At 40.1% G+C, this 15,950-nt stretch overlaps 2 protein-coding genes across 6 annotated transcripts; both read right to left on the reverse strand.

The window, feature by feature from the left end:
* Positions 1-30: 30 nt before the first annotated feature.
* On the reverse strand, positions 31-9,929 carry LOC116516413 (interleukin-36 alpha-like). Of its 3 annotated transcripts, none has more exons than XM_032228867.1 (5): positions 9,844-9,929; positions 3,730-3,837; positions 2,239-2,352; positions 1,113-1,246; positions 31-422 (listed from the first exon to the last, which is right to left on the reverse strand). In XM_032228867.1, exons 2-5 carry the CDS (start codon positions 3,797-3,799, stop codon positions 207-209), a joined length of 534 nt encoding a protein of 177 aa, XP_032084758.1. In that variant the 5' UTR covers positions 3,800-3,837; positions 9,844-9,929; the 3' UTR covers positions 31-206. The 3 variants fall into 3 exon arrangements, with proteins under 3 accessions (XP_032084758.1, XP_032084757.1, XP_032084759.1); XM_032228866.1 differs by lacking the exon at positions 9,844-9,929 and adding an exon at positions 5,332-5,404; XM_032228868.1 differs by lacking the exon at positions 9,844-9,929 and adding an exon at positions 5,332-5,359 and having other exon boundaries at positions 3,730-3,871.
* LOC116516414 (interleukin-36 alpha-like) lies at positions 9,573-15,783 on the reverse strand. Of its 3 annotated transcripts, none has more exons than XM_032228871.1 (5): positions 14,736-15,783; positions 12,990-13,097; positions 11,108-11,221; positions 10,617-10,750; positions 9,573-9,958 (listed from the first exon to the last, which is right to left on the reverse strand). In XM_032228871.1, exons 2-5 carry the CDS (start codon positions 13,057-13,059, stop codon positions 9,743-9,745), a joined length of 534 nt encoding a protein of 177 aa, XP_032084762.1. In that variant the 5' UTR covers positions 13,060-13,097; positions 14,736-15,783; the 3' UTR covers positions 9,573-9,742. The 3 variants fall into 3 exon arrangements, with proteins under 3 accessions (XP_032084762.1, XP_032084761.1, XP_032084760.1); XM_032228870.1 differs by having other exon boundaries at positions 12,990-13,131; XM_032228869.1 differs by lacking the exon at positions 14,736-15,783 and having other exon boundaries at positions 12,990-13,438.
* Positions 15,784-15,950: the final 167 nt, after the last annotated feature.

The following is a 15,950-nucleotide window of genomic DNA, read 5'->3' on the forward strand; positions in this document are numbered from 1 at the left end:
TTCTATAGAAATAAAGACCATGCAAGCAAGTCCATTTTATCCATAAGATATATTTCACCTTCCCCAGAATATGAGACAATTCTTCCAAAGTTTTTTGAAGGATACTATCTAAATCTATTCATTGGCCTAATCATACATTCTGGCTCCATTCCAATTTGTATGCACAAGGTCTATTAGACACATAGATGCAGAACAGTGTTTCTGACTCATGATTTTTTTTCAAAGTGAAACAGGATATTCTGAGTTCCTCCTTTTTGACTCAGTCCAATAGGCTTTCCTGCTTCTGAAGAAGTGCTGATGAACCAATCTGGGAACTCTGCAGATTCAAAAGTGCATTTATCACCGTTGCCTTCCTGCTTACTATAAAAAGTGAAAGCTTTGGCATTTTGGGGATCTTTCTCAAGTTCCATAATATCTTTCTCCTAGGAAAAAAAAAGGGAAAAAGAAGTTATGTGAGAACAGGTCAACCTGGTTGCAGGTTGCATAAAGGATCGTTAGCAGCTCCGAGAAGATTTTTACAGTCTATCGACATGGAATTCATGTTTTCCTTTCTTTCTTCTAAATTAACACAAGTCAACCATTAAACTTTATTGAATGTCTAAGTGTCCAGAAAGAGATTCTATCCATGAGGGGTCCTTGGTGCTCTGTGAGCTTGCTTGTTTTCTTGCAGATGTTTCATTGCCCAAACTAGGTCACTTCATCAGTGCTAATCTAGGGTAATGAAATGTCTACTAGAGAACAAACAAGCTCAGAGAACACCAAGGACCCCCCACAAAGTTACATTCTCAAAAATGTAATTCTCATACATTTCTCAAAAATGAGAAGCCCTTTCACCAATCTTGTCAAAAGAAACCACATACCAGGAAATATATAAAATATAATCAATCAGTAAGTGTTCTATAACAAGTGAGCCAATGGAAGGGGATCATTGCCAGGTAAATTATGGCCCCATCTTAGGTTTGTTATTGCATTCCATCATCTAAAGCTTCTAGAAGTCTTCCTAATATACAATGACAGTTCAGAATATATCGCTGAGAATAAAGGGACAAATAAAAAAGGACCATTTCCCCAGAGAAAGAAAAATATGTTTGTAATGCAAGTCCAGCACTCACTTTCAACTCTATCTGATATTGGCCAGTCCCAGACTTCACGCAGTACAGGCAGCTCTTCTTCTTTTCAGGGCCCATAAACATGGGATATTGTGCTGAATCTAGAGCTTTATTTGGAAGGACGGCCATTAACTGCTCTGGAGAAGAGTAAAAAACAATAAACAAGATCAAGGAGTTAATAAAAGCTTGTGTTTATAACACAGTTGTTTAGCAAATCTGGGTTCCCCTATTGATTTTTCTTGTTGGAAGCTGGCTGGAAAAGTGGCAAATGATGATCACATGAGCCTGGGATGCTGCAATGGTCATAAATGTATGTCAATTGCGAAATGACTGTTTTTGGCAGGTGACCGAGGGGATGCTGCAATGATTGCTAATGTGAGCACAGGTGCAAGTCCCTTTTTCCAATGCCGTTGTAATTTTGAACTAACCAAATGGTTGTAAGGACTACCTGTATATGAAAAACAGAGGACCTTATGAATCCTGCATGTAATATTTTCCCTTTATTTTGTTATTGTTTCTAAATTAAATTGTTCTTCTCTAAAACATCACAGAAGGCAAGGTGTTATGTCTGTCGGTACATTGATGCTCAAGGCAAAAATGTTAAGGACCCAAGATTAGTGAATGGAATATGCAGTAAGTCATTTTTTAAAAACCAACTTTAATAATACAACAATGTTAAACGTGACCATCAGCCTAGTGAGTCCTGATCAGTGGTGGGTTCCGGATCCCGTTGCAACCGGTACAGTGCAAAGGGGCCTGGCATCCACCACATGAATGCATGCAGTGCACGCATGCATCCTTACCGCCTCTGCGTCACCTCCTCGACGCTCCAGCTGCTCAGCAAAGCATCGCGCAGGCGCTGTACACTCCATGTGCGTGAAGGGGAGCGCTGAAGAGCTCAAATACAGGTAAGGAGGGTGGCGGGCAGGGTGTACCCTCCGGAGCACCGTACCAGAACGGTACCCAGTCCTTCCAGCAGGCATCGGTACACCCGTACACTGCCTGCAACCCACCACTGGTCCTGATAATATCCGCCATCAGCTTTTCACCATTCAAGGCATCCCATCTATAATTTTGGCCAAGAGAAGACTGCAATTTTCAAGCACAAGATAAGTAGCTTAGTTTATACCTGGTGAATTAGAAGTTTTCACATCTGCCACTAACTTGTCTTCCAACAAAACGAAGTATTTTTTATCAAGATCCCAAAATTTAAACAAATAAGGTTCAGGCAATGCAGCAGCCGCTGTGGAAAGAATATAGATATGCATTACACATACTATATGTGCAAACAAAGGAAACATTCTAAAGAACAATCGGAGAAAGTTAGAATTATGTATATCTCACTGAAAAATGAATTGCAAATGATTTCCGCCTTTTTCAAATGATTTGCACAAGTCTATCAAAAGCTGTTTGGTCTTGGTGGATATCATACCAAGAGGCAGGTGAGAATCCTTGGAAATAGCCTTATGGAATGAAAACATGAAAGCAACTGAGAAAATATCAAGTGACTTAGAAAGAGACAGTGTGGAGAGTTATGATTGGAAGAGATCTGGATAGTACTAGCTATAGAATAGAAACAGACTCTAATATATGTTTAGCAAGAAATCATAGGATTGTTTGTAGTTATTGCATAGCCTATAGTCACCAACAATGCAATCTGTTCTATCTTCATCCTTTTTTCTATGTTTCTTCTTCCACATTGTCTTCCCCCCACTTTCTTTCTCTCTCCTTCCCTCATTCCCATTTTATCTTCACCTTGCTGATATTCAGTCAATCAAAGTTACCCACGTAACTTTGCAATTCAGTTTTGAAATAAGAAAGGTCTTTCTTTTTTAAAGAGGACTTTAAAAATGTGTGCTGTAATTGGACTTTTAAGAAGAACATCATCAATGGAAGCTTTAAAAAATCTAATTGCTGTACAGGGACTTTTTCAAAAAATAAAGATGTGGGTGTGGGTGAATGAGAGAGGGTGGAGGGAGGAGATTAGAACCCAAATTTGACCACAGTACATGAGTGAAATAATCCATCTTACAGGTAGTCCTCGAGTTACGAGGACAATTGAGCCTAAAATTTAGGTTACTAAATAAAGCATTTGTTAAGTGAGTTTGCCCCATTTTATTACTTTCCTTGCCACCATTCTTAAATAAATCATTGCATTTGTTAAGTTAGTAACATGGTTGTTAAGTGAATCTAGATTCCTCATGAACTTTGCTTGTCCAAAGGTCCCAAAAGAGGATCACATGACGCCAGGACATTGCAACCACCATAAAGTATAAAGGTTAGGGTTGGGGTTAGGGTTAGCGTTGGGGTGTGTCACGCAGCACGGCAGCTTTAAAACACAGGTAGGAAGCTCGGGCAGGTGGGCCCTCCGGAGCACCATACTGGAACGGCATCTGGTGCTCCGGGCTGACTCAGGTCCGGCCGTACCGGGTCGTACTTCCTGCAACCCACCACTGGAAGTACTGTAGTAATTTTTTTTTACTGTAAAAAACCTGAAGATTGTATTTGTGTGGGATTGAACAAATGAAGCTCATTTTACAATGGTCAAATAATTAGGGATATATGCATGACTGGGCAATGTTTCCAAAGCAGCAAATGAACAGAACTACATTTTTCTCACCTGCTTCAGAAGTACGAAATAAATCTGCCATTTCTTCATTCCAAGTCTTCTTATGAGGCTTACTTGCCATCTCCCCAACTTTTCTACTTTTTCAGGTTTCTCTACGTTCTTCAGAAGAAGGGAATATTTTAAGTTAAAATTCCTTGCAAACAAAAGATGAGGGATATCAAACAATGTTGGCTGATTGATTTTCTCAAATACAATGTAAAAGAGCAAATAAAGTACCCACAAATGGCAAACAAAATAAAATTAAAAAACCAAAGAAACAGTTTTGTATGAGAGGACTTTTAAAAATGAGAACCCATCCTCATCCTGAAGACTTGAGGAAAAGACCATATGGAAGACCAGCCATAGATACAGGGAAAAATCACATAAGTTAGAAAAGCTGTGGCAAACCTTTTTTGGCTCGCGTACCAAAAACAGGGGGGTCGTGCTGCACCCATAATGCAATGCGCAAAACACACACCCGCACACATGCACGCATGACAGTCATTTCATTGATTAGGGAACAGAACAGGGGTGGGTTCCTGCCAGTTCTAACCTCTTCTATAAAAGAGGTTCCACAAATCTACAGTGCCGTTTAGACCCGGTTCCAGCTCCCTCCCCCTGCCCGTCCGCACATCATCAAGATGAAGAGCGAGAGGAGGAATTCTGGAAGTTGAAATCCACAAGTCTTAAAGCTGTCAAGTTTGAACACCTTCTGAAAGGACAAAACGCAAACCGCCACCATCAAAATTAGGATTATTAATTATTGCTCATTATTTTTCTTTATAGTATACTTACAGCAAATATCTGTAAAAACCATCCAGGCTAGATTTATTCATTACAGCAATTTTTTGAGAGTAGTGAATGAGGGTTTATTAAGACATTTTGAATCCTGCCACTCCAGAATAGAAATATGCAAAATTCTTTGAATATTGCTTGGTGGGAAGAGACTTCAGATTTCAGCACCAGTCTAATGCATTTCAAAACTCAAGCTCTTTGATTATTATTTGGGGTCATAAAGTTTTTAAATTTTCTTATGATTTCAAGAAGACAGTGTGTGTTGACTTACTATAAATCTATTGTGAGCTGCATTTTTTAAAGTTATTCTCTTTTTCTTCAAACTTACTGGGCATGGTTTTAATAAGGATCCAATCTGGGTTGATCAGCAAGACCAGCGTTTTTGTCTTCCAAGCGTGACTCGGAAAACCGCTAGTCCCATTGACCAACCCAGATTGGGTGCTGCAACATTATCTTGGGACCTGTACAGTACATTCACCTTCATTCATGGTTTTAATAAGTTGCATCCCTGCTTTAATTTTAAAAAAATGACTATTCAAATTTAAGAAAGGAAAATGGAATCAGGACAAATATAAACAAGCTGTACAGATGTTTTCAAAAACTGCTAAATAGAAAAGTGAGCTAAATATAATTAAACCAGTAAATACCAGGGTTTCTCCAAAGTAATTTTCTTAAAGGAGATATAGCTGTTATCATCTAGTCCCAATGTATCAAAAGATTAATGATTCTTAGACAGAAAATAAAAAGTCCTTGTCTCTATGCAACTAGGAGCAGGTCCTAGGAGGAGATAATCTAACCCAATAAATCAGGTGACAATACCTGTGGAGATGTTCCTTCTTGGGCTGGAGATTCCTTCTGTTTGATCCTCTCTGGATCTGACATAAGATTTTATATCTATCAGAGAGGGTGTTGCCTGATGTGTCCATCAATGATTTGGGGATTGCCCTCATGACTACTGTAAGAGATCATCTATCACTACATCCAGCTGTCCAAAATCTCCTGCCTCTGCAGTTTTGCTTAACCCCAATGCCTAATCAAGGTTAACACCCTGATCTTGTTTCAACTAATGCATGACATCTGTCCTGCTCAAATTACTCACAAAACTTGAGCAAACAACTCAGGGTCTGCTGCACTGCATTTCAAACTGTAATTCATATTTCCATATTTAGGAGTGATTTGAGGGGAAAGGTTAAATTTCTCCTTAACACATGAAATAAAGGGCTTTAAACATGGGGCACTGCAAGTTCCACATGAACCGGACATGATATTACCTAAAATGAAATGGACACAAATAGGTAGAAGTCTTCCAACCCCATTCCTTAATTGACTGAGTTTATTGGACTGAGATTCTCCTTAATGATGAATATCTCCTATGCAAATTTTGTAATACTCATGAGAAATGCTGCACCTACTGTGGGAAAATCTTGCCGTCCTTTCATGCTTCCACTGACAATCTAACAATTAGATGTTGAAAGCAACCAGGACATGGAAATTGAGGTCACAATTGGAGACTCCCATTTTTTCCTGGCATTGCAGCCATCGATGTCATGTGTCTTTCAGAGTGTTAGCCAACCACACTCTCTTCCTTCTCCTCCCCAGATCCTGCTTCTCACTTTGCAGAAGAGAAAGTGGAAGGGATGCAATCTAACCAGATAGACAAACAACACCTTTCTTTCCTCCAAAGGCTGGTTTGTTTTCTCCTTGTTTCACACAAACACATCTCTAGTAGTGGGAGGTTACAAGGATGTATTGATGCCACTTGGGAATCAGACCAGAAGATGATGAAGTGAGGAAAAATCCTAATGGCAGTGATATAATGGAAATGAGATGGGAGGGTAGGGCATTCAATCTCACTCTACTTGATTTCCCAGTGACTTTTGATACTATTGATTATCCCATCCTCTGGAATGGCTGCAGGGATTGGAAGTGGAGGGCACTTTGTTGGGCTGGTTCATTTCTTCCTCTGACCAGGAGGGAGCGGTGTAATCCTTGGTTTTCACTTCTTTCTCTGCTATTGTTTAACACCTACATGAAAGTATTGTGGGAGGTCCCATTTCACCATGGAATCAGATATCATCAGTAGGTTGATGATACTCAGCTGTACATCTCTGCCCTTGATGAATTAAGCAATGCTTTGTTTTGCCTTTTCCCTGTTCCTGGAGGCTATTCAGGTATTATGGAGGGGGAGCATTAGTCTAAAGCTGAACCAATATGGCAATATGGAGTGGCTCTGAATTAGGGGCTCTTTGGCTCTTGGAGAATTATAATATTTGATCCTAGAGGGGGGTACATTGACCAAGACTGACAGCCTGGAAGCTGATTAACCTTCCTCTCACTTTGTACTGCAGCGTCTGTGGTTGGTTCTCTTATTAAACTCTCAGGCCTGCAATCATATTCCTTTTAGGATCTTTGGCCTGCCACACACTCTCTCTCTTTCTTTACTATGCTGTTTCATTAGTGGGGAATTGGGAGGGGGTGGGAATAGAATGTGTTTGTTTTCAAAATAAAAAAATCCTTTCTAGAAATCAAGGTCATTCTTTGTCTCTGCACCTCTACATCTGACTGGAACTAGATGGGTGGAAATGCCAACATGGCAGAGGACGATTGGACCATGTGATGGACTTGTGGGTGTGGGGACAAGTTCATGAACTTTCAACTAGGTGGAAACCCAGGAAGCCTTCAGATTTGGGTTTCCACAGATGTGCCAACATGTCTGTCTTATTAAATTGGAACCTTGATTAAAGTTATGTCTTGAACTCTGATTTAATTCTGGGTGATATTTGGAACTCTGACACTGAGTTAGCTTCCTAAGGATCCATTTGCAATATCTGAAGTAGCTAAATAGTGCTCATTATACAATTTTTAAAGTATCCTTTCGCATTGTGAAAGTCTGGATCCTCTGCAAAATCTTCCATTCCCTGGAGAAAATGAGTTGTTCTTCTTAAACAATGAACCAGATGGTAGTGGAGAAAACTGATTTGAATAACAGTATGAAATAACACAGATGTGCCCAACCTTGAAAACTTTAAGACTTGTCAGCCTGATTAGCTGAGGAATTTTGGGAGCTGACATCCACAATGTTAAAGTTGCCAAGTTTGGGCACTCCTGGAATAACATGTTACTGTACTGTAACTAGTACTGTAACTCTGTCCCAAGCCAGGAGTTTGATCCTGACAAGCTCAAGGTTGTCTCAGGATGAGACAAGGGGAAGAAATCTTTACAGGGCTCTGGTTAAGCTAGGAAACAATAGGGAGCATGCTTTACCCATCTTGAACAGAAACAGAAAGGGATACATCATCAGAAAGTGTCATTGATTTAACAGGCCGTAAGTGGATCAACTGCAAAATTGCTGTAGCAAAAAATAGCAGCTGCCACCCAGCAGAGACCGTAGCAGCCTGGCAGCCCAGGATGAAATGGCTGCACAGGACAGGAACTCTCCAATATAGAGAGAGTCTGTGTGGACCTTGCTATCAATCAGAGATTGTGGCTGCTGCCAGGCAAGAGCAAAAGCCTGGAGACCATCTGCCCATAAAGACCAAGGCAGTTCAGGCCAGAAAGCATCTGTTTTGAATTTGAGCTGGGAAACACTGGCATGGGAGGCATTTGCAATGGGCTGGGCATGGGAGGAAAAAGATGCCATCCATTCTTGCACTCAGGAAACTGTTGTGGCCCAGTTGGAGCTGCCACCAGACTCTGACAGCAAGGGGCCCTATGAGTTGGCTATGGAGGATGTGGAGGACCCTGGACAGGGTTCCGACTCCGAGCAAAGCACAGAGAGACTGGTTGGCCACCAGGTGGCGCCTGAGCCTTGGACCAGTGGGGAGGAGACAAGGGACAGTGATGCAGAAGCCAGCAGTGAGTTGTTCCTGGATGCACGCCATTGAAGAGCTAATAAGCATCAGGAACAATTACGCAATTACAGGAGGTAATTGCGCTCAGCTGGTGGTCATTAGCTCCTCTCCAGACTATAAAAAAGACTGCTTGTGACACTCCCCGCTTGCAGAAGTCAACGCATTGACTAAAGAGAATGTAACTAATTTGGCAGGCTGGATTGCTGCCAAGGTTTGTCTGACTTGCTGCCAAAGTCCTTATCTGTTTGTTTGCTTGGCTTTCAGCCACGGAGATTTTGGATTCTTGCTTTTAAAAGTACATTCTAGTTAAGCTTGTCGGCTTTCGTTATTGGAAGGAGGAGGGGGTCAGAACACGAAACTATCACCCTCTCTGTCATAGATCAAAGTCAAAGTGTAGATATGCCCTCACACTATAATGGAAGAATAACTAGAAGGTAATTTGATAACAATGATGATGAAAGTGATAGTGAGAACGATGGAGACTTTTTCATCAGGAGTGCATCAAGCCAAAAGTTAATGGAAGTCCTACTGAATAACCTTTTCAGGATTTGACAAGAGTATGGAGCAGATTAACCTTCCTCTCATTTTTTACTGCAGCATCTGTGGTTGGTTCTCTTATTAAACTGAGTTAGTTTCCTAAGGATCCATTTGCAACATCTGAAGTAGCTAAAAATGCTCATTATACAATTAATTAAGCACCCTTTCCCATTGGGAAAGACTGGATCATCTGCAAAATCTTCCATTCCCTGGAGAAAATGAGTTGCTCTTCTTAAACAATGAACCAGATGGTAGTGGAGAAAACTGATTCGAATAACAACAGGGAATCGTACAGGTCTGCCCAATCTTGGCAACTTTAAGACTTGTTTGGCTGACTGGCTGAGGAATTCTGGAGTTGAAGTCCACAGGTTTTAAAGTTTCCAAGTTTGGATACCCCCACAATAACATCGTAAAGTACTATAACTTTGCCTGCAGCCAGGAGTTTGATCCTGACAGGCTAAAGGTTGACTCAGCCTTCCATCCTGCTGAGGTGAGCTTAGAGAGGGCTGTAAAGCACTATGAAGTGGTACATAAATCTGCTATTGCTATCTCGTTACCAAAAGATCAGTCTTCTTACTCTCAGCCAACCAACTTAATTCCCCTGGGCAAACAAATGTACTGTTCGAAAGCATATTGTTCTATACAAATAAAGACCATGCAACCAAGTCCATTTTATCCATAAGATGTATTGCACCTTCCCCCAAATATGAGACAATTCTTCCAAAGTTTTTTGAAGGATACTATCTAAATCTACTCATTGGCCTAATCATACATTCTAGCTCCATTACAATTTGTATGCACAAGGTCTATTAGACACATAGATGCAGAACAGTGTTTCTGACTCATGATTTTTTTTCAAAGTAAAACAGGATGTTCTGAGTTCCTCCTTTTTGACTCAAGCCAATAGGCTTTTTGGCTTCTGAAGAAGTGCTGATGAACCAACCTGGGAACTCTGCAGATTCAAAAGTGCATTTATCACCGTTGCCTTCCTGCTTACTATAAAAAGTGAAAGCTTTGGCATTTGGGGGATCTTTATCAAGTTCCTTAATATCTTTCTCCTAGGAAAAAAAAAGGGAAAAAGAAGTTATGTAAGAACAGGTCAACCTGTTTGCAGGTTGCATAAAGGATCGTTAGCAGCCCCGAGAAGATTTTTACAGTCTATCGACATGGAATTCATGTTTTCCATTTTTATTTATAAATTAACACAAGTCAACCATTAAACTTTATTGAATGTCTAAGTGTCCAGAAAGAGATTCTTGGTGCTCTGTGAGCTTGCTTGTTTTCTTGCAGATGTTTCATTGCCCAAACTAGGTCACTTCATCAGTGCTAATCTAGGGTAATGAAATGTCTACTAGAGAACAAACAAGCTCAGAGAACACCAAGGACCCCCCAAAGTTACATTCTCAAAAATATAATTCTCATATCTTTCTCAAAAATGAGAAACTGTTCCACCAATCTTGTCAAAAGAAACCACATACCAGGAAATATATAAAATATAATCAATCAGTAAGTGAGCCAATGGAAGGGGATCATTACCAGGTAAATTATGGCCCCATCTTAGGTTTGTTATTGCACTCCATCAATTAAAGCTTCTAGAAGTCTTCCTAATATACAATGATAGTTCAGAGTATATCGCTGAGAATAAAGGGACAAATAAAAAAGGACCATTTCCCCAGAGAAAGAAAAATATATTTGTAATGCAAGTCAAGCACTCACTTTCAACTCTATCTGATATTGGCCAGTCCCAGACTTCACGCAAGACAGGCAGCTCTTCTTCTTTTCAGGGCCCATAAACATGGGATATTGTGCTGAATCTAGAGCTTTATTTGGAAGCATGGCCATTAACTGCTCTGGAGAAGAATAAAAAACAATAAACAAGATCAAGGAGTTAATAAAAGCTTGATTTATATTTATATAAATATAATTGCGGGCGGGCGGGTGGACCTTCCGGAGCACCATACCAGAACGGTACCCAGTGTTCCCGGCAGGCATCGGTACACCCGTACCGGGGCGCACTGCCTGCAACCCACCACTGGTCCTGATAATATCTGCCATCAGCTTTTCATTTAATTCATTTTTTAATTCATTTTTTTTTAATTCATTCATTCATTCATTTTAATTTTTCACCATTCAAGGCATCCCATCAATAATTTTGGCCAAGGGAAGACTGCAATTTTCAAGCACAAGATAAGAAGCTTAGTTTATACCTGGTGAACCAGGAGTTTTCACATCTGCCACTAACTTGTTCTCCACCAAAAAGAAGTATTTGTGATTAAGATCCCAAAATTTAAACAAGTGGGGTTCAGGCAATTTATGACCCTCTGTGGAAAGAATATAGATATGCATTACACATGCTATATGTACAAACAAAGGAAACATTCTAAAGAACAATCAGAGAAAGTTAGAATTATGTATATCTCACTGAAAAATGAATTACAAATGATTTCCGCCTTTTTCAAATGATTTGCACAAGTCTATCAAAAGCTGTTTGGTCTTGGTGGATATCATACCAAGAGGCAGGTGAGAATCCTTGGAAATAGCCTTATGGAATGAAAACATGAAAGCAACTGAGAAAATATCAAGTGACTTAGGAAGAGACAGTGTGGAGAGTTATGATTGGAAGAGATCTGGATAGTACTAGCTATAGAATAGAAACAGACTCTAAAATATGGTTAGCAAGCAATCATAGGACTGTCTGTAGTTATTGCATAGTCTACAGTCACCATCAGTTGAACCTGTTCTATCTTCATCCTTTTTTCTATGTTTCTTCTTCCACATTGTCCTCCCCCCTTTCTTTCTCTCTCCTTCCCTCATTCCCATTTTATCTTCACCTTGCTGATATTCAGTCAATCAATCAGCCAATGTAATCTGTACTGTAAATCATAAACCAACATAACTTTGCAATTCAGTTTTGAAATAAGAAAGGTCTTTCTTTTTTAGAGAGGACTTTAAAAATGTGTGCCATAATTGGACTTTTAAGAACATCATCATCAATGGAAGCTTTAAAAAATATAATTGCTGTACAGGAATTTTTAAAAAAAATAAAGATGTGGGTGTGGGTGTGGGTGAATGAGAGAGGGTGGAGGGAGGAGATTAGAACCCAAATATGACCACAGTACATGAATGAAATAATCCATGGACCATCTTACATGTAGTCCTCAAGTTACGAGCACAATTGAGCCTAAAATTTATATTATTAAATAAAGCATTTGTTAAGTGAGTTTGCCCTATTTTATTACTTTCCTTGCCACCGTTCTTAAATAAATCATTGCATTTGTTAAGTTACTAACATGGTTGTTAAGTGAATCTAGATTCCCCATGAACTTTGCTTGTCCATAGGTCCCAAAAGAGGATCACATGACCCCAGGACATTGCAACCACAATAAAGTATGACGCAATGGCCAGAGTATCCCAATTTTTATCACGTGTCTTAGGGATGCTTTAGTGGTTGTGTGGAAAATATGTTCATAAGTCACTTTATTCAGTGCTGTTGTAACTTTGAAGAGTCACTAAATGAACTGTCGTAAGTCGAGGGCTATCTGTACTTGCTATACTTACAAACTGAAGTAATGAATAAAGTGAACATTTTCTGTATACATATGTACACAATATATTGCATTTGTTCAAGCTTCCTCCAGAGGGTAGCACTCAGTGGTGGGTTTCAAATAGCAGTAGACTCCCGTTCCAATCAATATGGGTTAGGGTTAAGGTTAGGGTTGGGGTTGGGGTTGGGGTTAGGGTTAGGGTTAGGGTTAGGGTTAGGGTTAGGTTTGGGGTGTGTCGCGCAGCACGGCAGCTTTAAAACACAGGTAGGAAGCTCGGGCGGATGGGCCCTCCGGAGCACCGTACTGGAACAGTATTTGGTGCTCTGGGCTGGCTCAGGTACGCCCGTACTGGGGCGTATTTCCTGCAACTGAACACTGGAAGTACTGTACTAATAATTTTTTTACTGTAAAAAAACCTGAAGATTGTATTTGTGTAGGATTGAACAAAAGAAGCTCATTTTACAATGGTCAAATAATTAGGGATATATGCATGAAAGGGCAATGTTTCCAAAGCAGCAAATGAACAGAACTACATTTTTCTCACCTCCTCCAGCAATAGGAAATAAACGTGCCATTTCTTCATCCCAAGTCTTCTTATGAGGCTTACTTGCCATGGCCCCAACCTTTCTACTTTTTCAGGTTTCTCTACGTTCTTCAGAAGAAGGGAATATTTTAAGTTAAAATTCCTTGCAAACAAAAGATGAAGGATATCAAACAATGTTGGTTGATTGATTTTCTCAAATACAATGTAAAAGAGCAAATAAAGTACCCACAAATGGCAAACAAAATAAAATAAAATAAACCAAAGAAACAGTTTTGTATGAGAGGACTTTTAAAAATGAGAACCCATCCTCATCCCTGAAGACCTGAGGAAAAGACAATATGGAAGACCAGCCATAGATACAGGGGAAACTCACATAAGCTATAAAAGCTATGGCAAACCTTTTTTGGCTCGCATGCCAAAAACAGGGGGGTCGTACCGCACCCATAATGCAATGCGCAAAACACACACCCGCGCACATGCACGCATGACAGTCATTCCATTGATTAGGGAACAGAACAGGGGTGGGTTCCTGCCAGTTCTAACCTCTTCTATAGAAGAGGTTCCACAAATCTACAGTGCCGTTTAGAACCGTTTCCATCTCCCTCCCCCCGCCCATCCGCACATCATCAAGATGAAGAGCCAGAGGAGGAATTCTGGGAGTCAAAATCCACAATTCTTAAAGCTGTCAAGTTTGAATGCCCAGGGGGGGGGGTCTAAAGGGTTAGGGGTGCAAGGGTCTTGTAACTTGACAGCTTTAAGACTTGTGTGCTTCATATTCCAGAGTTTCTGAGCCAACATTTTGGTTGCTTAGCAAGAGCATTGTTAAGTGAGTTTCATCACATTTTACAAGTTGGCAACGCCCACCCAGTCACATGGCTGGCAAGCCACTCCCACCAGGTCACATGGTTGACAAGCCACTCCCACAAAGTAGGCCACACCTACAGAAGAGGTTCTAAAAAATTTTGAAACCCACCACTGGAACAGAAGGTAGATATCAGTGAACAGGATGGAGACATAGAAATTTAGAAAACTGTAAAGCATCCTAGTATTCCAAACCTGCTGAAAAAGACTTACTTTCCCCTCAAAATTCCAAATTCCAAATCTAGGGCTACAATTTTCCCTCTTCTGAATGGACAAAACCCAAAACAAATTAAATCATCGCCACCATCAGAATTAGGATTATTAATTATTGCTCATTATTTTTCTTTATAGTATACTTACAGCAAATATCTGTAAAAAACTCTTTTTCTTCAAACTTACCGGGCATGATTTTAATAAGGATCCAATCTGGGTTGGTCACCAAGACCAGAATTTTTGTCTTCGAAGCGTGACTCGGAAAACCTCTAGTCCCATTGACCAACCCAGATTGGGTGCTGCAACATTATCTTGGGACATGTACATTCACCTTCATTCATGGTTTTAATAAGTTGCATCCCTGCTTTAATTTTTTTAAAAAAATATTCAAATTTAAGAAAGGAAAATGGAATCAGAACAAATATAAACAAGCTGTACAGATGTTTTTAAAAATTGCTAAATAGAAAAGTGAGCTAAATATAGTTAAACCAGTAAATACCAGGGCTTCTCCAAAGTAATTTTCTTAAAAGGAGATCTAGCTGTTATCATCTAGTCCCAATGTACCAAAAGATCAATGACTCTTAGACAGAAAAGAAAAAGTCCTCGTCTCTATGCAACTAGGAGCAGGTCGTAGGAGGAGATAGTCTAACCCAATAAATCAGGTGACAATACCTGTGGAGATGTTCCTTCTTGGGCTGGAGATTCCTTCTGTTTGATCCTCTCTGGATCTGACATAAGATTTTATATATATCAGAGGGTGTTACCTGATGTGTCCATCAATGATCTGGTGATTGCCCTCATGACTACTATAAGAGATCATCTATCACTACATCCGGCTGTCCAAAATCTCCTGTCTCTGCAGTTTCGCTTAAACCCAATGCCTAATGAAGGTTAACACCCTGATCTTGTTTCAACTAATGCATGACATCACATCTGTCCTGCTCAAATTACTCACAAGGGTTGAGCAAACAACTCAGAATCTGCTGCAATGCATTTCAAACTGTAATTCATATTTCTATATGAGGGGAAAGGTTAAATTTCTCCTTAACACATGAAATAAAGGGCTTTAAACATGGGGCACTGCAAGTTCCACATGAACCGGACATATTACCTAAAATAAAATGGACACAAATAGGTAGAAGTCTTCCAACCTCATTCCTTAATTCACTCAGTTTATTGGCCTAAGATTCTCCTTAATGGTGAATATCTCCTATGCAAATTTTGTGATACTCGTGACAAATGCTGCAACAATTCTTGGAAATTCTTGCCCTTCTTTCATGCTTCTACTGACAATCTAGCAATTAGATGTTGAAAGCAACCAGGACATGCAAATCGAGGTCACAATTAGAGACGCCCATTTTTTCCTGGCATTGCAGCCATCGATGTCATGTGTCTTTCAGAGTGTTAGCCAACCACGCCTTCTTCCTTCTCCTCCCCAGATCCTGCTTCTCACTTTGCAGAAGAGAAAGTGGAAGGGATGCAACCTAACCAGATAGACAAACCACACTTTTCTTTTCATTCATTGATTTCATTTGTTAAATTTATAGGCCACCCAATCCTGGAGGACTCCCAAAAGGCTGGTTTGTTTTCTCCTTGTTTCACACAAAGATATCTCTAGTAGTGGGAGATTACAGGGATCTATTGATGCCACTTGGGAATCGGACCAGAAGATGATGAAGTGAGGAAAAATCCTAATGGCAGTGATATGATGGAAATGAGATGGGAGGGTAGGGCATTCAATCTCACTCTACTTGATTTCCCAGTGACTTTTGATACTATTGATTATCCCATCCTCTGGAATGGCTGCAGGGATTGGAAGTGGAGGGCACTTTGTTGGGCTGGTTCATTTCTTCCTCTGATCAGGAGGGAATGGTGTGATTCTTGGTT

Source organism: Thamnophis elegans, chromosome 13 (assembly GCF_009769535.1).
Source record: "Thamnophis elegans isolate rThaEle1 chromosome 13, rThaEle1.pri, whole genome shotgun sequence".
Taxonomy (NCBI): Eukaryota; Metazoa; Chordata; class Lepidosauria; order Squamata; family Colubridae; genus Thamnophis; species Thamnophis elegans.